Raw genomic sequence first — 22,986 nt, 5'->3', positions numbered from 1 at the left:
CACATTCTTTTCACTTATTTTTTATTGTTCCATGTACAGGTATCGTGACAAGTTTGTTTTCCTTTTGAATCAACTGAAAAGTGGGTCGTAATTTTTTTCAATTTCCCAAAATTTCAAAAACTTTAATTTTGCTTACGGTCAGTAATTTTTTTTTTTTTTCCATGCAAGGAAATTAATCGGTCTGCTAATAATTAAAACAAATACTTGTGATCAACTCCCACAGTTGAAAATCCGACCCCTTATTTTCTGAGATTTTCCATTGCTCTGTTGGTCGCAATCAACCGCAGCCAACTTAACAATTAAAATTTCGATAAATCTAAATCGAAATTTCTAAACATGAAAACTCTAAATGTACCAAGTATACGAAATAGTTAAAGATTGTATTTAAAATGCAAACACAACCGTCGAAGTAGTAAGTTTTAACCTCGTAAATTTTACCTTGCTCGTATTACAGTCGACTGGTTTCTTCGATTTGAATTCGATCGACTAGACTCCCTTAGGAATCAGGGTTATGCAAACATCCCTGCCAGTTGATTCGTTTTCCGCGCCCTCTACGACACTATACTTCTTTTTGGTCTTATGTATACACACATAAGACTCGTTTGAATCTTGTGAAAGCGTCTTTACTTTTCTGACTTCCCAGAGCTTGCTATCATTTTTTTTTTTTTTTGCTCATGTACCTTTTTGGATAAGCTGTGTTTTCAATTGCATTAAAGCCTCAGTGAAAAGCTGAAAACGACGTCGGATTTTTTTCCGACACTTTGCACAAAGTATCTTTCTGTTCTGATGTTATCGAAACGTAAAAAAATATATTAAAAAATTCCAGAGCCTTTACTTCTCTGGATAAAAGTATAAGCAGCCGATTGCTCGCAATAAAAAATCCCTATTAGTTTAAGTTATTGACGTGATGACTGACGACAATAAGAAGATATTTAATTTTTTTTATTACCCTTGATATATATGTACATATTCTATTGTGATACTTTTTACTGGCTATATAAAACCAATGATATTTTTTACGAGATTAATAAACCGGATTGACGTCATGGGTCAGATACGACAATTGGGAACGAGATAAAAATATATGTGTATATATATAGTCGTATGACTGACAGATAAAAATTATGGAGTCTAAACCTTGAAATATGGTCACGTTACTGACAATTAAAATAAATATATATTTACGTTAATAGCAAAAGTTATTGCGCGCTTGGCAAATTTTAATCTCAGGAAACTTCCTTCAATGGAAAGTAGTAAAATATTTTTATTTTAAGTTCTTTAATAAAAAAATTAATTCCTGTCTGATCTAAAACGCGAGTTATCACTAGCGTTAAAAAAAAATTATTTAATTTTTTTAAAATCAAGTTTTAGTCCGAAAGTAAAAATGGTTTTTATGTCTGACTAAAGAGAGACATTTCTACTTTTTTTAATCGTCTGCCTTAAACTAAGACTGACTACTCGTGTTCAAAAATTTATTTTTTGTGAATTCCTCAATTTTTCGAAATAGAAAAAATAAATTTTCCAGAATTTACAAACGGGCGTACAAAAGATTCGCTTCTAATAATCCTGATGACATAAAGAATTATTTAAGAAGCGTAATAACTTATTTTTATATATATGTAGGACTACTTTAAGTTGACAAGCAACATATATATTAAATAAATACTAAAGCTTGAAGAAATTTAATGGACCAGCTGCAGCGGCAGTAAAAATACAAGCTGATATCTTGCATTTAATATAAAATATATTTTTCAGAGCGTAATTTTCCAGATTTGTCGTCGCACTTTTATTTACACCCACTCAATAAAAATGATAAAATTTTAAATGAACGAGTTTAATTTTATTCGATTGAATTTATTTATTTTCTATCAGTTTGCTCCGGCCAGAACTCGCTGTCGTCTTTTATTCGACATCAAAGTTCCTTCGAAATGTGTTCGCAGACTGTGAAACAACTTGAGTGAGATTGCCGAGGAAGGTTAGCTAATATAAAAAGAAAGTCCAGGGAAAACTAAAGATCGTACAAGAAAAGCGGAAATATAAAAAACAAAAAAATACAAAATATATGTATACATATTTTTACTGTAAAAAGATGATATTTTCACGCTTATATATACATATATATAGACGACACGTCAAGGCAAGGCGTCAAAAGAATTTATCGAAGCGTATTTCCTACCGAGTCTCAACTTATTTGTCGATGAATTTTCTCCCGTTTCTTTGTATCCATTGAAAAATTTTTCCACATCCTCTTTTATTTATTCCTTCTCCCCCCATCCCTTTACATTCAGCTTCTTCCAGTTTTATTTCTCTCAAGATTAAAAAGTAAATATAAAAAAAATTTTAATCCGTCAAAAATGGAAACATTCGAGCGCCAAACCAACAATTCAAATAAAAATTATTTTATTGATTTAAAAATATATAATAATAATAATTATAAATTTATATTTTGTACGTTTATATTTCTACATTCTCATAATTATTATTATTTTAATATAAAAATTTTATTTATCTTAACTATGGAAGACAATAATAGCAGTTCTGTTAATTATTTTCTTTAAATTACTACATGTAAAAATTCCTATGGCAATTTATTGGCAATTACACTCGAATGTAACGTATATATTTTTTTTAATAGTAATAATAATTAATAGTAAGAGTCTTGTGATTTAATATAAGTAATAAATGTTTAAATAAATAATTAAATGTTAATATTACACGGCTTCAATTCCATGAACTGATAGGGCACGTGGAGGGTCACGTTGTTGTGCTCAACAAGAAGATGGCCGCGTCGAGGCGATGCGCCGATAACTAAAACTGTCTCGCCTTTCAACAAAACAACTTCTCCTTCGCCTTCTTCTGGACAAAAATTCACATATTTATATACACATCCAAATTTAACATCTAATTGTTTATACAAAATTTATTTACCAGGAAATGGCATTTTCATGACACGCGTTTGAGGATAACCGAGTTTTGTATTTCCCGTTACTGTGTAGGATCTACTCGGTGGCACTGGAGGCGGTCTCTCCTGTTGAATAATTAATTATTTGTAAATTAGTGCGCTGGTGAGTTGAATTGAAGATCAGAGTACGGAGAAGAACTTACGAGGTCAAGTCCAAAGAGAGTGCAGGTTTGCTGTATCATTTTTTGATCTGCGCACTTTTCGGTAGGATCTGGAGGCGGAGTGCCGGCGATCGGTTGCGGCCGGGGTCGGGTTCCAGTTGTCGTACTGGTGACATTGCGGTGGGTTCCGTTGTTTGACTGCTGAGTGTGTTTGGAAATAATTCCAGTTGGTAATGAAAGAGGGATGCGTCTCACTGGCCATCTTCTTCTGACTCTCCATCCGCGCCATGTCGTCTGTGATAAATAATTATTATTATGATCTCTTTTAAAACCAGACAGCATGAATTTTAAAAATTTTACCTGAGGATCTAAATTATTTTTTTTTCTCAAAATTAAAACTCAAAATTTGATAAAATTAAAAAAAAAATAACCTGTATGACAGTGGCAGCCTTCCGACGTGTCTCAGATCTCAAATTTTCCAGCTGCTGTCTTATCCCCTCGCTCAAAAAAATGTGACGTTTGCCGAGCGCCCAACTGGTACTCGCGCCAAACTTGCTCTTAACTTGCTGTGCATTTTGCAAAATAAGTTTAGTGTCCTCGACAGCCTGCTCCTCGGATCGTCGCAGCTGTTTGAACGGCGCAATCAGTCTGTACCGCGCATTGAACGCCTTAAAACGCATTCGATGTGGATATCCTGTTAATATATATAAGTATATATAAATTATCTCAAAACTAAACTTTCATTGCTCTCCTTCCCAAAACTCGCTCGCTTAAATTAAAATAGCCAACAAGAGCAAGTGCCAGTACAACTACAAATAAAATTAATAATAATAATAATAATAATAAAGTAATTGTCTACCTCCAGCCATTAAATTAACAGTCTCAAGTACTTGAAGAGAACGTATTTGTCGCATTGCAACTCTCCTATCTAAATGTAAAGGCGTTTCGGTAGCGTTGCTACGAATACAACGTACGAAATGTGGACGTGCGTGTACTAACGTACGTAGTAAATTATCAAGACGTGTATGGAAGTCCTGAGTGAGTGTAGATATTGGCTCGTCACCATTTAATCTACAATAAAGTCTATTATTTATTTTTTTTATTATTAAATTTACTTCTTATTCTTTCACTATCTCACTTAATTAATTAATTATTCATTTAATTACACTGTCAAAAAATTGCGGAGTGAAATCGGAGAAAAACTCGAGTAGTAAATTACTGATACTCAAATTAATGAAAACTTTTACGCTTATGAAGTTGAAGAAATTAATTTTTCCGCATGCGGATTTTGTTTCCCGGAATTCCAGGTATTTAAGTAGAATCCGAATTCACTTTGGATTTTTTTACAGTGCAATACTAATACTAACAAATCAGTGTGTGAAGTCGGTGATATTCTAAAGCTGACACCACGTGGCACAGTATCGCTGGCATAAAGTGCCTTCAGTTCACTGCCAAATAAGTGGGTGGCGAACCCAAAGTTACATGTGTGCTTGTAGAAAACAGCAACTAGGTCATCTGGGACAATGTCTTTGTTTGTGTCTTTACAAAAAAATAAAATAGTAAATTAATTATTCAGTAAATAAGCAGATAAATAAATAAGCGAGTAAAGGTACCGAGAAAATCCGAGGCATCGTAAATTATTTTCCCAGCAAAATGCTGAATGCCAAAGGACCGACAGTCGAGACTTCTTGGATCAAATAATCTTGGATTCTGCTTATGCTGCACTTTAACTTTGGCAACGTAACTCTCAGCAGTTCCACGCATCGAGGATTCGACGTCTAACATGCTCAGTAAACCAGTGCGCTGAAAATTTAGTGACATAGATTTATAATGAGCGAGGCGGGAGTAGAGGAAGTAGAGGGGCTGAATGTATTTATTATCGAGATCAAACAGTGGGTGGGGAAAATATATATGTAGGTGTGCATAATATTAATTTGAGATTGGAGGAGCTCTTACCAGAGAGGATATCAAATCGATACAAGGCACATTGTCAACATAATCGACCTCGACGTCGCAGCGTATGCCCTCGTCTCGACAGCTCTCGATCGAGCTCTTGAATATGTGGGTGTTGTAAAAGTGCTGCATCGTCTCCGCGCACAAATTTATGCACAGATGCTCAAGTTGACTCGGCTTCGGGTCCTCGAATCCAAACATATCGAGGATCCCGATGAACCCATCGGTCGCGTGACGTACTGCGTTGTTCAGCGCCGCCATGCTGCGGGATCCTGTTCCTCCTTTTATTAAACACACAATTTTTCTCTTTAATTTTTATTTTTATTCTTTCGTAGTTCTGTCTATTGATTTAAAAAATTACCTGCAGAACTACCGATGGTTGACGCATGCTGGCTAGTGACCTCAGCTTGATTATGAACCGATTCATTTGAGTCCGAAGAAAGTGTACCAAGAGTTGAGCCAAGTCTCTTCAAACTGTTGGCTCGTCTTACTATCGTCGCTACCGTGCGACAGTAAAGTGCTTTCGCTAAAGAGTCTCTCGTCATATTTGACTACAATCATAATTACTTCTCATTACTACCATTAAAATATTATTATTAATAATAATAATAATAATAATAACATTAACTATGTCAACTGTTATCATCGATAAAATAAATTGGAGACGTAGCAGCTCACCATGTTGGCGTCGCACACAGACTTGACCAATTGACCGCGCGCATTGTGAGTCCTCGAGGTAAGACCGCGCAATAAAGACGAGGGTGGAACCCCCAAAAGTGCCGCGACTGATGCCAACTCATTTTCCCCAATTACGCTGACCTCGACGCCAGGGCCGTCCGTAAATCCCACGTTACCGAGGATCAGAACTGCCGCGAGAACTCTGACTACGTCCAAAAATGGTATCCCCAACACACCTAGAATATTAATTTAATTACCAACACTTACTTATTTTTATTGTCTGCCTGATTTGTATTCAGTAAACGGCTTTTTATTTTAGCAGATAAATATACAAATTAAGATTATATAATACCTAGACACGCTTTCCATGCCTGGAATCTAATAGCGTCTTCAGCTTCGTCTTGTCTCGTGTCCCCGTGCTGCAAGTACCGGAGATTTTTTAAATTGTATCCCTCTAGATGTAATTTAACTGGAAAATTTAAATAATTATTTTTATTGTTTTGCAAAAATTTGTTTTGTTAAGAAGAAAAAAAAAGTTTAAAAATACCGCGCTCGTCATGAGACAGCCCAGCCAACATCTGATAGAATATATGATAGTTTTTCTCGTCAGGCAACGGTCGAATGACGCGGGTTTGATCCAGAAAGTAGCAGTGGATCTTTGTCCTGTACAGAGCGCCGTCAGTCACTTGGACTTCGATGAAGTGACCCTAGAAAATTTTTTATATTTTAGGGTGGAAATTTTTTTCAAGATAAAGTGGTGAGTAAAATGGTTACAATTCTGGAGCTTTCGGAGTTGGTCGCAGTCTTAGCGGAGCCGAGGGAGCGTAAAACAGTAAAAGCCGCGGCGAGATGTTTAAAAGCATCGGTCTCGGGGCCACCACCAGCTACGTCAAAGAGTTGTCTGAGCAGGAGCATCGATGCATAAGTCTTGCCCGATCCACTGGTCCCTATACAAATAAATTGCTTTAAGAATCTTTTCATCCCTCTTTTTACAAAAAAAAAAAAAAAAAAAAAAAAAAAAAATTATTTAAGTTCCTCAAAGCGTTAATTCATTTTGAGAATTTTAATTATATCCCGTTGCCTCATTTACAAAAAACAGTGACCCATAAATTTATTAAAATATTTTTTACAAAAATGAGATCTGATTATTTTTCAAAATTACAATTTTTTTTTTTTATCAAATCTTAAAAAAAAGAAATTAAAGAATTTCAGAAATTCCATGGCAGCTGTCAAATTTTTGACATAAATAAAAAATAAAAAAATTCCAATTTTAAAAAATTAGAAATTTAAAAATCCCGCGCAAAAATTTTGAAAAAAATTTGCAAGTTTCTCATCCTCCCTTTATATTTTCTTTTAAAAAACTTTTTTAATTATTTACAACCATAAAGTGAATCGCAAAGTTGCCATCGAGGAAGCTCTCCAATAAATATATTATCAATGTAAATATCTATACATATATATAAATATTAATTGTAAGTAAACGTAATATAAATTTCGTAATGATAAATCTCATCTCACCCGAGAGGATGATGGCCTGTGGGTAACCAGTCTCGGACTGTTGTCTCACGGCTTCCTGGACGACCTTGTTCAACTGCGGTGCCAATGGCACGGTCCGTGTGCTCGTCAACGTCAGTGGGTTTCCCACATCTGTATAGGGGTTGATACTCACTAGTATGGGTCCGACATTCGTCTAAAATTTAAATATTCACTTTTTAATTATTTTCTCTTAAAAAAAAAAAAAAATGAAATAATAACAATTATTCTTATCTTTTCTAAGCCGAGAGAACGTTAAGTAAAATAAGGAAGCGTCTGGATGCATAAAATGTTTTGCGTAAAACGATTACGCACCTGCGGGCACGTACCAGACTATCAAGTATCGAGACGACGTTTTTAAATGAAATAATAAAAATAAAGTAAAAACCGATATCTGCGGTTGATGGCAGACTATAATATTGTGTGTGTGGCTGTTGCTGTTGCTGTTGTTGTTGATGGGTAGGTATATATATCTATATATGTATATATGTGCATATAGTATGTTCGAGCACGTGAATGCGACGCAGATGTTAAGGAGATGGAAATGGAGACCGAGAAGCCGAAGAGAAACCCGCGCGATTCCACGTGAGCTTCACCGCAGAGGCTGGAGATAACCGTGAGGCACTTTGCATGCTAGCAACATAACCACCTCTTGTCAGGATCTTTAGTTGCTTGGAAAAGTAAACCGTCAACTTTGACATGAGCTAGCAGTTGTAGTGCTGCAATTACTTTTTTTTTCTTTGTAAGTTTTATAGCTTTTTTACAGCCGAATAGAGTTCAACTCGGGTAAATTGTATGTGAAACGAGGATGTGAACAGACATAAGTAGAATCGATTCTATGCGCATTTTTTTTTAATTTATTTGCTAACATATTGAACAAATGGCTCGACAATAGAAATTCAAATAAATTCTAACCTCAATATTATTCGAACATAATTTTTCTAAATTTTATTACGATCAAATTATTTATTTTCAAAATTTATAAGTGATTTTTCTAAATTCATATTCATTTAAATAAACAAAAATCTAATAATTAATATTAGATTTATATTCAAGATTTTATCAAGTGACAAAAATTCCAAGTGGTAAAAAAATGGCGCCATAATATTTTTAAATTCAAATTCCTCCGAATGTAGTAGATTGATCCAGTAGATTTAAAAATGAAAGTAACGAATAAAATAAATGATTTTTTCTGTAAGCTTTGAAAATTATGAGAAAATTTTTTAATTGACACTGAAATCAGATAAGGCCGTTCGGTTATATCTCGACATGTGTAACAATAATAAGACTCCATTTTCTTGACAGGTTGTATCTTTTTGAAAGGAATGCGAGCACAGCACCTGCGCATGCTATATAACACGTATAGGAGCACGATCTTTACTTTGATGGTGATCCCAAGGAAGGAAACGATCTTTTCTTGTTTAGTCTTTCTCACTCAGTCTCGACTTGTGTACCCACATGTACACACATATATATACATGTGTGATAGACGTATGTAAGTGGAGAAAAGGCGGTACCCTGGGGCTCGCGTTGCTCCGTTTGCATTCTTCAGAGTCCCAAGAGTGAACACAGCCCGAGGCTCAACCCAACTCGAACAAAACTTGCCAGCAGGCCTCATTATACCTCGTGTTCCCGAATTAACAGTCAGCTCATGGATATGCCATACATGCGTAACTTAACAATTAAGTTAATTATTATAATTATAATTTTTGACTTTCGTTTACTCACATGATACTGTTTGGCACAGAATCGCGCCTGGAGACACTTGAGCACCGCGTCCTCGGTCAGAGGTCCCGGCAAGTGAATCAAATCCTCCAGAGTCGTCGAATTCTGGCTGACAGACTGACCACTCTTGGTGATACATCGTTGGGTCAAGTGTCCTTTTCCGCTTCCTTTAACGTCGGCAATTATTCGCGAAATCGGGGGTGACCGCAAGCTGCTTAATGCCGTCACACATGACACCAATCCGTCGTCTGAACGTTTCGATCTTTCCAAATCTGTAGTTTATAAATAATTATTTATTTATTTATTTTTTTTTTTAATTGAAATTAAAAGTAATTATTTATGAATATTATTGTTAAGAAAAATGAATTTAAATAACAATAATAAACCAAGTGTTTGAATTATAAATTTAAATAGAATGAGGTTGTGTTAATAGAACGAAATAAATATTTAATTATAAGAGTTACAATTAAAATACTCATTGCACTTTAATGATAAAAAAAAAAAAAAAAAAGAGAAAAAAAAAACAGCATTTTACCATTGCATTAAAATGTAATTAAAAATAAAAGCGACAATTATACCGAGGGAAAAAAATGAAATAAATTTGTCTGGGTAAAATTAAAAGGGTGCCGGTCTAGTCTGCAGCTGATGACGGGATAGAAAGTATCGCGTGGACGATGACACATCGAAAATAGAGTTACAGACGCGGAAATAAATCGGGGATGAAGCTTTAATGAGACCGGAATGGGGTGGAATGAAAGGATAGTGTGCTGGGGTCCTCGGAGTCTGGGCTGTTATATATATATGTATATATGTATATACGGACCAGATATTAAATTGTTTGCGGTGGAGTTGTGGCCGAGATCGTTGGCAGTAGAATGATTGGCGTGCGGGTGGATAATAGCGGAAGCGGTAACACTGTGCCCGGATGAGTGTCCAATTGGATGGGGCACGGCGTTATTGTGAGACTGAGTATTGCGTGGCGGCACCGCGGGTGCTGCTGTCGGCGCACCCTTATCACAACTTGCTGTCGCTAGTGTTGCTACTGATCCAGCTCCCGCGGGTCCTGCTCCGACGCCCCCGGAGCCTGATCCTGGCGCAGGCGAGGCTATGGTACTATTCACGGCGTTCGCTGCTCCGTTGCTTCCGGGCTGGCTCACGTGCAACCGGTTCCGAAGAGTCACTAGTTCGGTGCTTAGGGTTTTCAAACGCTGCTGCAAGTGTGAAGCTTCGTTTGACGAGGATGCATCTGCAATTTTACATTTTTTGTGCTTAGTTAAAATTTTTTCAAAATTTTTCTTATCAATTTATTTATTTAAATTTTCCATACGTCATATAAATAAAAAATTATTCCTTTTTTTTTACCGTAACAATAAAAATTTTCATCACGACCCATCTTCCCCACATTAAATTTTTTTTCTATTCATAAGTTATTTTTAAAAAATTTATATATTCCCCCCTTTCCTCTCCTATTCATTGAAAATAAAAAAAAAAAAAATTAAAATTAAATAACACAAATTGTTATATATTGTATTATCCCCAGATTAAAATCAATAAATTTTTCAATGACGTTTAAATGAATTTCCGACATAAACGGGTTAATTAACACCCGGAAGCAACTATTTTTATACGCGACTACGCTCGCGAAGCTTTGACACTTTTCGCATTGTTCCAATAAAAAAATGCAAGCATACAAAAAAAAAAAGAACTAATCCCCCATTTATATATTTATTAAGTGAAAGTTAACATTCGCTATTATATTATTTACAATTAATACCAAAGATTTAAATGTCATTACGAAATCCGTATTATATTGAAATTGATGAACATTTATTTATATATATATATATATATATATATATATATGTATATATATATATATATTGTGCAGTATGTACTTGTATTTTTCTCTTTGCAGTTAACTTGTATCTCAACAACTAGTGTCCATATATATATACAAAGTATATAACCACTGCATATACATTTATATGTATCTTACATTTTACCATTGGGATTAACGGGACTCAGAAGGGGCTAGAGTTTAATGCGTTTACTTGCAGTACAAAATAGAAATTCCTCTCGTTACTTAAATCGCCTCTACTCTAAACTCTCGAGGTTTTAGTTGTGTTGGTTTACTATACGTCGGAAAATGCGCACAATCTTCAACAAAATGGCTTTATATATATATTTAAGCTATTATGGAGTAAATGTTCTGACCAATTAAATAAATGATATTAAAATAATATTTTATTTGTAAATAATAAAGACGTAAATGTTTACTTTTATGCTGACGTAATTAACAATCGCAATAGACGGATTGTAATTGTAATTAAAAATATATTAGCCCGAGCGGCGAGCGCCGTCGATTAACGAGTGCACCTGAGATAATATTCGTAGAAAATATGGAGATTGAAAAACATAAAAGAATACTGGAGTGAAAAAAATGGGGAGCGAGATCTTTGGGCCAAGTGGGACGCGCTGGCAAGTGAAAAGAGGAGGGGGAGAAGAAGATGAATAAAACGCTGATGGAAGAGGATCGTGAACAGGTATTCAAGGACCGGGTACTACCCAGAAATTAAAGTTACCAGGTATTTCGAGCTGAGAAAAGACCGAGAGCTGAGAGGGCCGACGTGAGTTGTTGGTCCTAAAGAAACAGGTTTGTTTTTTTAGTTTTTTTTCTTTTTTTTTACCACAGTCGAGAGACGTGTGCATGTATATTCTGGGTACTTATATATGCTTCACACGACTTAAACTTGTCTGCATGATCGCGTACATACTGGCTCAGAGTATAGGAAACTTATGAATTGACTGAACGACTAAATCTACTCAAAATATTTTCATTGATAAAATATTTTATTTTTTATCAATTGTTTAATATTTTACAAGTTCATAATCACAGATTTATTTTTGTAACGGTTAAATCGATCAGCTAATTAAAATTTTTAGTTTTTTTGTCGCTAAATAATTATTTGATATTTATATGAGTCAGTAAAAAATTGAATTAATTTTGCATTTTTAAATTGGCCCGCTTTGCCCGATCAGTTTAACCTATCGATAATTGAAAAAAAAAACTATAAAAGGGCGAATTTTTCCCCGGGTGGCCTATTTCCCACTTTTTCATGATGAAAAAATTTTATGATTAATAAAATTTAAAAAGCCGTATCTTTAATTGAGATTTTCGTCTGGGCATAAAAAAATTCACTCAAAAGCTTAAATTCTCTGTAATCTGTTTTTATGAATATCAATGTCAGCCGACATCCGCAGCCTTTTTAAGTCACAGAGAGATAAACACAAAAAGTGCGTGATTTTTTTAAATTTGATCCATTTTCAAAAAATACTGCGGCTTATATCAATTAGTCGCATTCGGGAGCTCAAAGCTTAAGCTTCTAACAAGCGATCATGAACTCAATTTTTTTCAACATGACAAATTCAAACCAAACTGTCTATACCCTTCACTGAATCCCAATCTTAAAAAAATGCAGCAAGTTTAAAAAAATTCAAATCAGTCAAATAATGCCGCCAATAACATTAACAAAATTAATAAATCCACTGCATAATTAAATTTAATTCTCACTTTAATAAATGAAATGAATATATCTGTTACAAGTGTTATCAAATATCAAATAATATACAAATATACATACAAATATATATAGTACACAAAGTTAGTAGAAGTTTCCTAGTGTGTCATTGATACTCACAAACCGCGGCGGATGTCAACATATGTCTACAAATAGCTATGGAATTTTATTTCCTCAAATACCTGTACATATATAATATATGTTCTCGACAAAAGTTATTCACACATATAAAAAGGTATAATAAATATAAAATGAGAGTTTGAGAGTAGTAAAGAGTGGACTTGGTTGGCTGGTGGTATTCATAAGATCTGAGCATGCGAGAATTACGAAAATTCAGATATGACGGCTGAGTAACAGGGTGTTGAAATACCTAGACTCGTGAGACGAAAATCCTAAAGAAATTCACGGACATGTATTATATTCTGTGCGTGTGTGTGTACTACAAACACACACCAATGCACACCTATGCACACCCACACTATGCACACCGCGCTATGGATATTCATAAAATAGAGTATGGAGTTTTAAGGGATGGGATATTATATATGTACAGTGTACACATCATGTATATACAGTTACATATATCTATATATATACATATATACAAATGGTGTGCATGATATGTACAGTACGTGCCGATGTTCTGGTCGCTTTTATATGTGTTTACTTTTGACATACGGGTGTGTGTATTCGGATCATAAAATGTACATGCATGCTAACATGTGTGTTAATGTGAATACACATATGAGCTGATGTGTGCGTGTGTGCATGTGCAGATATCTAATCTGAAATGTCAGTATGCGTGGCAGGGCAACTAGGGGTAGTATTCTAAGTAAGGACTGCACTGTGTTTTGTGTGTCTGTAGTTTATTGCGATTAGCGATTAGATGTGTTGAGGCATTTGTTAACTTAGACGTTTCACATTAAGACTATTCAGCCGGTAAGTATGTTTACCCTCATATTTACTTGGGATTAATTTCTCAGCCGGAGTTGTAACTTAAAATTAACATAATGCTGATGGAAATTCAAAGATTTATTTTTAATTAGTGCTCAGAAAAAAAGAATTTTTTCGCGCTAAAAAATTTTTTACTCACCCCAAGAATATTTTACGTGCCTGAAAAAATTTTAGCACTATGACTTGGAAGCAAGTTTTTTGAGTTTTAATAAATTTTTAAAAATAAATCGGATAATTTTCAGCGCGTAAAAGTAACAAATTTCAATTTAATATTTCTAATCATTACAATTTTGACTGAAAAATAATTTCTATTGAATAATTTAATAGAGCCCAAAAAGACAGGTGATTCTCTCAAATAATTAAAATTAATTTATTTTAACATCTTATACAAAATTATATTTCCAGTCTTTTAAAAATTTCGATTAATCTTCAAATAGATTAAATTAAAAAAATATTCCATTTAAATTTTTAAAAATAGCGCCCCGACTCGAACTAAATCACGGAGTTATAGAAACTAAAATTTATAGAATAAAGTTCAGCATATGATTTTATTTACAGAGAATATTATATTTCCATACATTAATAACAGTCTTACACGTACTTGTATAACTTTTTGTCGAATAATTAAATTTCTAAATAAAATAATAAATAGATTTATTTTTAATGAGAGCTTTGATGGCTTTAATTGACATATATTTAAAATCTAATAATAATTGTTAGAATTGAAGTACGAAAGTAACTTGGTAATTAAATAAATTAATAATTACAAAGCAATAATGATAATAATAATAGTATATTATATAATCAGTGGATATATTTAAATAAAATTCCATATGCAGGAGTATCAACGTTATGACGTGTCTGACAATACAGTTGAGAGAAGGAGAGAGAGAAAAAGAGACAGAGAGTGACCGGTGGGAAAATAACGTGTACAATGGCGAAAGTAATTATTACAAGTTGGTTTCGTGACCGCGTACTCCTGGTTATTTTCTGTGATCGCATGCTGCTGTACTCAGTATATCTTTTGCCAGACTATTAGTATTTGTGTTAGTGTGTATATATGTATATATAAATATAATTTGAAACCAGGCAGCGCTAGAAAGGGGCGAGGGCAAAGGGACGAGGGGGAGCTGGCGAGAAGCATAACGCGATCGCGAACGATGGAATGTGATATCAAAACTGGATGATCGAGATTAACCACCGGTTTTAAATACTTCCGACATTGCCGCAGTAGAACATTCGTTCATGATCAGCCAGAGTTTACACTCGCGTGGATTAATCTGATAAAATCATCCTATCATTCGGTTAGTACACATATAATACTCTGTCATTATTTTATGACTATGGTATTATTTTATGCGATCTGCTGGATTTAGCTAACTGTTCAACTCAATACTCCATATATACTTCATTACATTTATAATAATAATAATAATATTTCATCGCTTATTCGGTTGCGAAATTTAATTACCTATTTATTTATTGGATATTGATAATTGTGCTGGGTAATTTACTTTTCTCGGATTTAAATATTTTTGCACATCACAAATTATCTTTCAAATTTTTATATATTTCTTTATATAAATAAGAACGTTATTAGAATTCTACAATTTTTTTTTAATTTTTAAAAATTAAAATTTGTGTGATAAATTAAATTTTTTTTTTCTTACAAATTTGAATTAAAATTATTTTCAAAAAATTTCCTGGCCCGTTTTCGGACTTTAAAAAAAATATTCTAAGCTACTCGAGACTTTTATTTAAAAAATTATGTTTTTTATCAATTTAATGTTTTATTAAACCTAGGTCAATAAAAAATTTGAAAACTAAAAATAAATCAGTCAAAAAAAAAAATTAATTTTTTAATTACACAAGGATTTTTTTTTAATTAATTAATTAAAGCTTCGAGAACCTCGAGTTTTTTACACAACAAAGTAAATAATTTTCACCAACCAATATCTAATATATATATATATTTATAAATATATATATAAACTTTAAATTATAAGCAATAATTTGTAAACATAATAAAATTAAAATAATAATCAAATTACACGTCAATAAGTCATGCCGGTCAGAATATAATGAAGGGTAACTTTGTAAACTCAATTTACAAAGTCTCAATAACGTCCCAGTTTAATATATATATCCACCCATGCAACCACTGCATTATATAACTATATTTTGGACTGTAAAGCATAACCAAGGGATAGGTCTGAGGATTAGTTGCTATATCATACTGCCATCAAAAGTGCTCTATTGAATTCTCTATCGTGAATACGGTCCCGCTAATTCAATAGCGCCGCACCAGCCCATGGTAACAAAAAAACGTCAAAAAATAAAAACAACATGTAATTTTTATTTAAATTTTAAATTGAGTAACCTCCCGGGAAACGGCTCTCAGGTATACAGAGAAGCTGCGCTTAGAGAGAACGAGTCTTCTTACAGTATACCGATACCCTCTGTACCTTCACCTACAGGACCTACAGCATCTAGACCTACAGCATCTACCGTAGCCGCTCAGATCTTCTCTATAGTCACTGTTATGTAGACTTGCCAGTACTTGTACACTCAGGTAGCCAACAATCTCAGTTCGCCTGTATGAGTGTGCCCAGCACCGCCAGTCTGCGAGCTGAGATAAGGAAGTATATATATATACAAATATACATTTACGTATATATGTATATGTATATAGACACATAATATACAGAAATGGCGATGGGTAAAACAAAGTGAAGCAAAAATAATAATAAAAAGTAAAGGTCGAGAAATATTCTACTGATCTCACTCTCTGAGGTGCTCTCAGGTTCCACACTCCAGGCAGTTATGTATTATACCTGAGCTAAGCCAGTACCGTATTGTTGTTTCTTTTCTTTTATTATTATATATTTTTAAAAAAATATGAAAAAAAAAAAAATTTCAGTTAAAAAGTTACCTTGGAGTTTTTTTTCAGTTTCCCAAAATTTTTGCAACTCGGTAAAATATTTGTCCAGTATAAAAACCTTCGAGAGACCTAGAGTGGCCATCTCACTATTAATTTTTTTACAATATTATAAATTATTGTTACTAGTATTACTCTAGTCATTTAGTTGGCGGGTTGCACTCGACACCGTCACACTCGTCATCGCACTCGCACATTTTTTATTATTTGTTTATGTGCAGGTCAGATGTCTAACGGAGCATTTGATGAATATGTAATTACAGCAACTGTACAAAACACTTTTTTACTCATTTTTCCGGGGCATTGATTACCAGCAGGAAAAAATAAATCCTTGGATTTCACTTGGCCCGAAATATACACAAGTTAATATATATTTTAATGGAACAAAACACCTGCAAGCCTTTGGTAACTTCGCAGCCGGATGGATGTGTTGTGACCCTTCGACATATGACTCAACTTTTCATTTAAACCGTCTAACTTGGGTCCTCGCAATTGAAACTTTCAGTAGAGTGTGGAGTCTGCACCGCTCTCGAGAGCTTTTCAACAATATAACGAGCGAAACAACAAAAAACAACAAACTGTTTTTCAATCAGTCCTTTCATCCGTAACTTTCACCTTCCTCTTTTCATTAAACCCCACTCGATTTATTTATTTTAAAACTTTTTATGTCAAATAAATCCATAATTAACTGTCAGTTTGTTAAAAAAAAAAAAACATTTCTAATTTAGCTCACTAACGGACAAAAACAAACAACGAAAAAATAAAGAAACTGATACCGACAAATCGACTAGTGGAGTACGAAAGACCGTTTATAACTGGGCGTCATTGCTGCCCAGAGCCCGGACTCGGGCCCAGCCGACGATCTCTTCTATGTCCGGTTCGAGCAAACTCGTCGGTGGAGAGACCGTCAGGTGTCGCGAGCACGTGGGCTCGAATCGAACGAGTTAGCAATAGCCGGGTCTAAGGCCCACCGATCGCCGAGTCGGGACTGGCTCCCAGGAGTGGGGAGATACTGGGTCTCAAGACCGGACGGCAAACCACCGAGCTGGAGATGAGATGCTGCGTACATTTATATTTTTTATTTCAACTAAACAATATTTTTATGACAACCAACAATAGCTCGAGATAATATTCTAGGCAGTAAAGTGATTACGACAATTGTCAATTGTACTTTTTAATTTTTTAGGACAATGAGTAGATTCTATTTAGTCGCTCGTGGTTTCGACCTAGAAGAGAGTTTTGTTTTCTGAATAAGATCCCACTTATGTACCCAGTGGCTGGGGAGATAAAGAGAGATGCTGAGAGCATAAAATCTGTATTATATTGTGAGGTGGCCCTAAGTGAGGCAACTGAGGCCGTCGACCACAGAATGACCGTCTCCATACTCTCAGTACACTCACCAGTACTCCACTCTCGTCCTCTTGTCCCTCGCAACAAAACTATCTTTGTCCTGGTTTAATGTATACACTTGCTCGGTTGTTTTCAACGGGTTTCTCGCTACTTGACTGCAAGGATTATCCTTTCTCATATTAATTTACATAGATTTACCGTAGGTATTTTCACCCAAAATTAGGAAAAAAAGAATACTAATTTTCCAAGGGTTAAATTTGAATAGCGGTATTTTAGTTTTTTTTAATGTTAGATTCCTTGCCCAGGTAAATAAAGTGGAATTTAGTGGGTGTTGCTATTGTGCTGGTGAATTTATTGAGTGAGATACAAAGAGAATCGTTGTTACGAGAGACCTAGCATTCAAATCCTCGAGATGGGAACTCTTGAGATCGAGAAACCGGTTTCATGGACCGACGGAATAGCTCCAGGGACGGGCTTTAGTTTCTTGAGGCCCCAATCAGGCCCTCGCCCTCGAGCTAAAATTTTTTATCTTCCGTCTTTTCATGCCCATGCTTTCTCCTACTTCTTGAAAAACTTGAAGCCGCAGATCGGTAAAGTAGATTTTGGGCCCCATAAAAAAGTATTTACCGTTCGATGGTCTCCTTGGGCCTTATTTTAACCTCGGGGCATAAAATTTACATGGTAATGTATCGATTATCGATTTTTTTTTTTCACTTATCGACTTAACGATCGGCAATAATTTTCATATTTTTTTTTTTTACTTTAAATTCAAAGTAAAATTTTTTAATTCAAGTGAAGCTGAAAAAAAAATAACCCAAATTTCGAGATTAATTTTTTTTTAAATGAAATTTTCTATAAGTAGTTTGTTCAGTGAGGCAGTAAGTTGTAAAAAAAAATTATGGAAGATAAAAAGAGTAGAGTAGGCGAGAGCGGGAGGAGGAAGACAAAAAGGATTGGAGGAACGTCAAGGAGTGACGGATGGCCACGACGAAAAGCATCCGAGGAGCGAGTTGTTGACTTTTGTGAATTTTGTTGCGAGGTTTATCTTTAACGCAGAAAAGTTAACTCTCTGTCGGCGAGCGACAATAATCGGTACGTGCGTTTCGCATTAAATCCTGGATAAACGACGCCCTGGTGACATGCGGACTGGATCAATCCACCGGTACTTTATTCCACTTTTGTATACGCAATTGTTTTTTTTTTTTATTGCCATCGGCGTCGCTATGCTCCAAGTGGCATAAAGATAAAATAAAGTGATAAATATCAAGTAAAAAATATAAATACCCAAACAAAGAATATATTTATGAAAAAATATTGAGTATTTTCACCCATTTAATTTTATTCTCGCTTTCAATTTATTATTAAAAATACTCAGAGGACAAATAGTTTTTTAAATTCTTTAAAAAACAAGTTTTTTGTTTCAAGAAATAATTTTAATTAATTTTATATTATTTATATTAAATCAACGGAAGTTTTAATTTAATTATGGCTACTAGGAGCTTAATTAATTTTATTTTACAGATTTAATTCAACGCTGTATTAATAATCGCAGCGTCTAATTAAATTATTGCCAAGATATTTATAAACTTGTAAATTTAATTTTACAAACTTTTGTTTTCGAAATTATAAAGCTCCGAAACCCTTAGAGATATTGCCCGATCTCTGATATAATTTTATTTAAATAACGCTGTTACATAATTTGCATTAAAAAATATGTTGTATATATTTGTTGGTGTCTGCAAATTTACATACTTTGCTACATGATGACCTTTCCATATATTACAAACACGTTTTATGGCTTTTAGTAATTAAAATTTTTGATTAATTCGCTATCTAATCAAAACTCTTTATTAATACCGCGAGTAATTAAAAAAAAAAATTACTTGCAATCAAAGTCTAAATTTTTTTAGATTTTTTGTCCATTTGATTCCCTTGGAGTGAAATTCTCTCGCAAGGATGTTTATTTTGACATGAAAACTCCGAATCGGAGAAGATGCGGATTGAAAAAAAATTCACGTGACTCCGAAATCACTCCGCAGAAAAAAAACTCCTATTTACTCCATATGCGAAGTGATTTCTTTTAACTCCAAAGCTCTGAATGAGAGTAAATTTGGATTTTACTAAAACCATACTCTGAATTCACTCCTAATTTTTTACAAAATAAAAAGAACGTGCGTCAAAATTTGATTTTTCGTCAAATTTTGAATTTTCAAAATTAACAAAAATTTTTTCAAGATCCATTTTGCCCCAAAACTTTGAACTCAGTAAAAAATTTTTATTTAAACTCTATTCCAAATCTGTGCTCCCATATGTACATATATATCTGTATATCTATATAAATATTTTTTTTTATCATTTTTTTTTAGCTTGGAAGAGAAAAGGATCGAATACCTACGACGTGATCCTGCACGTGATGAATTCCTTTATCTGGTTTCACCCGAATTCCCTCATCCACATGTCTTTCCCATTTTTAAAAATCTTTCTTCTTTGGTTCTTAAAATATATCAACAACATCAGTAGCAGCAGCAGCAGCAGTAGCATCAACAACTGTACTCTTTTACCTATACCGTGTATAGATCGATCCAAGTCGGCAGCTTCTCTTACTCTGTAGCTTTTATATTCTCGAGATCCAGCAGAGAGGTTCATCGTTCCTCGGTTGTCGGTTGTCGCCAGTTCGCTTGGTTCACAAATATTTAAGTCCGGTTTCCTTTATGCTCCAGTTAAAGGAAAAAATTGCTTTTTAATTCAAATATTTTTATGTCGTATTTTTACTTTTTTTATTCCGCGTCTTTAATATATTTGCTGAATAATTTTACGGTCTGGTAATGAAAAAAAAAATAAACTAAATAGAAAGACATGTTCTAGACAAGGCAAATAATGAAAAAAAAAGTGCAGGTTAGATAGAGAAAAATAAATAGAAAATATTTTTTAACTCCCGTACCGGTATACAATGATCGATATTTGTGATAAGGGTACGTCACATCTCGTCATATCTTCCATTAGTTTAACACGGGTTTTTCGCGTCTCATTTATTATATACCCGTTGGTTTTATATATTAATATTTTATTTCGATTATTTTTTTGTTTATTTGTTATTTTTATCTCGTGTCTACATACATTACATCGGGGATGATAAATATATGTGCTGCGTATGTCTCACGGTCGTGATATTTCTCCCAACGAGAAGAGATCGAGCTCTGGCCCAGTAGAGCTCTTGGTACTACAGATGCCTTTACTTCTCTCAACTCAGATAACATTCGAAACCTTTCATGTCGTGCTCTAATCGACCGAGAAAATTATATCGGCACATGTGCTTAAGTGAATTTTTCTAGGTCTTCAATAATACAAATATATGACGAATCGATTTACCTTCGATCCAATTTTCCGGCTTCAAACTATTCATTTTTTTTTTGTTTTATAGAAATAAATTCATTTTGTTTCGGAGAGAAGATTTAAAAAAAAAAACTTATGGACAATTTGAATTATTTTTTAAATAATTAATCAATCAATTAGGGGTAGAAAATTTTTTTTTTTATCCCGCGATATTAATTAAATAATTAAGGATGTGATGAAAAAAAAAAAAAAACATTACAAAAAATATTCTTAATAAAAAATTTTAATTATTTAAATAAAAAATTAATTAATTAATTTTTAAAAATATTTACCGCGAAAATATGCCTGTAACTTTAAACAAAGAAAAAATATAAAATGGAGTTTTAATAATTTTAATTAAATTGCGAGCCCATTAAATAAGTAGCTAATTAAAATAAAAAAGTACTTAAATAATTAAAAATTAATAACAAAAGTAAAAAAAAGCGACAAGACTGACCTACTCATATTATCTCGTCTGAACATTTCTCGTGTTCAAAGGGAATGGCCAACGCAACTCGCCAGAGATTTAAACGAGAAGAGAATTGCGTGTTCGCGAGCTCTTTAACGGCCTGTTAGTGAAACCTTAACATACTCTGATCACCCGAAATCAATTAAAAAAAAATAAAATTGTTTAAGGTGTGGACATATCTGATCCACCCTAAAAACATCTCGAGCATAAATAAAATATTGTAATTTCGTAAGAAAAAAAATAAAGAAAAACGTAACTAATTTGGTGGCGGTGTCATGATAGCTGAGTTTTTTTAGCCTCAACTTAAAAGATAAAAAAAAGTTTAGCTTACTTGCTCGGTTGCTTACGCGGCTTACACTACATTTTTTTCCGGGCTCTAAACAATTTTAATTGCAAATATAACTCATAACGGGGATATGCTTGTCTGAGATAATGCTAAGAATTAACTAGGTTGTACTAAGGTATTTACTTTAAAGCTATTTTTATGCATTTTTCATTTTAATGGAAATTTTAAATGATTCAATTAAAATTTCTTATTTTTATTTTTTCACTTTAAATTAAAAACAATTATTATTATTTTTTTTTTTTTATATATATATGCCCAAGTGTTGGATAAAATAATTGTAACGACTAACGCGATTTGCTAATTGACGTACAAATTAATTAGCGCAAGTGATCGATAGTGACGCGGACTTTACTCCCCTGCCTTGAGTTCTTTCGCATCGCGCCTCTATACCTCTGGGTCTGGATCTGGGTCTGCCTCTTCCTTCAGCCTTTGGTATCTTCATTTCTCCGTCCCACTGCTTCACCGCCGCCGACGCCAACTTCTTCAGGCCATTTATCCAACAAGAATTTAGTGTCGTAAGAAAAGAGAATTGACACTGACACGTTCATTCAATCGTCTTAAAAGCTCTCTAATCATCTCTCTATAAATTTCCAGACGCAAAACTTAGTTTTTTATTCTTATTTATACACTTTTTGTCAGCGATAAATTTATACAAGTACTTTTTAACGCTGTAACTATCACTAGTCTATTGAGCTTCTTATTATTTTCATAAATAAAACGCTGGAAAAATAATAAATTATTTCGCGCCTTTTTTTTAAATTTCAAAATTTTTGTCAACTTCTAACTCGCGCAATATTTAATTTTTTCTCTGAATTTTTAAAACCCATGTTACCCCACCCGTATTTTGCTCATAAGTCGAGAGGTAAATCTTATAAGTAATAAAATTATCATATATTTAATAAATTTGTTAATTAATCAGAAAATTATCTACGATTTTAAACAAAACTCGAAAAACAACATGGAATATTTTTAACTGTCAAAAATACCCGCCACAGAAATCCAATTCCACGTATTTTCGCTCATAAAT

At 33.7% G+C, this 22,986-nt stretch overlaps 1 protein-coding gene across 3 annotated transcripts; it reads right to left on the bottom strand.

Moving 5' to 3' along the window:
* Positions 1-2,553: 2,553 nt before the first annotated feature.
* On the bottom strand, positions 2,554-17,212 carry LOC103569255 (unconventional myosin-IXb). 3 transcript variants are annotated; one of them, XM_008546467.1, is made up of 17 exons: positions 16,417-17,212; positions 9,776-10,198; positions 8,956-9,224; positions 7,213-7,384; positions 6,469-6,641; positions 6,242-6,401; positions 6,047-6,163; positions 5,695-5,930; positions 5,378-5,567; positions 5,020-5,297; positions 4,677-4,866; positions 4,431-4,602; positions 3,923-4,146; positions 3,495-3,757; positions 3,106-3,357; positions 2,929-3,028; positions 2,554-2,856 (listed from the first exon to the last, which is right to left on the bottom strand). In XM_008546467.1, exons 1-17 carry the CDS (start codon positions 16,505-16,507, stop codon positions 2,699-2,701), a joined length of 3,468 nt encoding a protein of 1,155 aa, XP_008544689.1. In that variant the 5' UTR covers positions 16,508-17,212; the 3' UTR covers positions 2,554-2,698. The 3 variants fall into 3 exon arrangements, with proteins under 3 accessions (XP_008544689.1, XP_053594983.1, XP_008544690.1); XM_053739008.1 differs by having other exon boundaries at positions 2,554-2,853; XM_008546468.3 differs by having other exon boundaries at positions 3,923-4,134.
* Positions 17,213-22,986: the final 5,774 nt, after the last annotated feature.

The sequence above is a fragment of the Microplitis demolitor genome, chromosome 5 (genome assembly GCF_026212275.2).
Source record: "Microplitis demolitor isolate Queensland-Clemson2020A chromosome 5, iyMicDemo2.1a, whole genome shotgun sequence".
Taxonomy (NCBI): domain Eukaryota; kingdom Metazoa; phylum Arthropoda; class Insecta; order Hymenoptera; family Braconidae; genus Microplitis; species Microplitis demolitor.
This window is presented reverse-complemented; position numbering and strand designations above follow the sequence as displayed.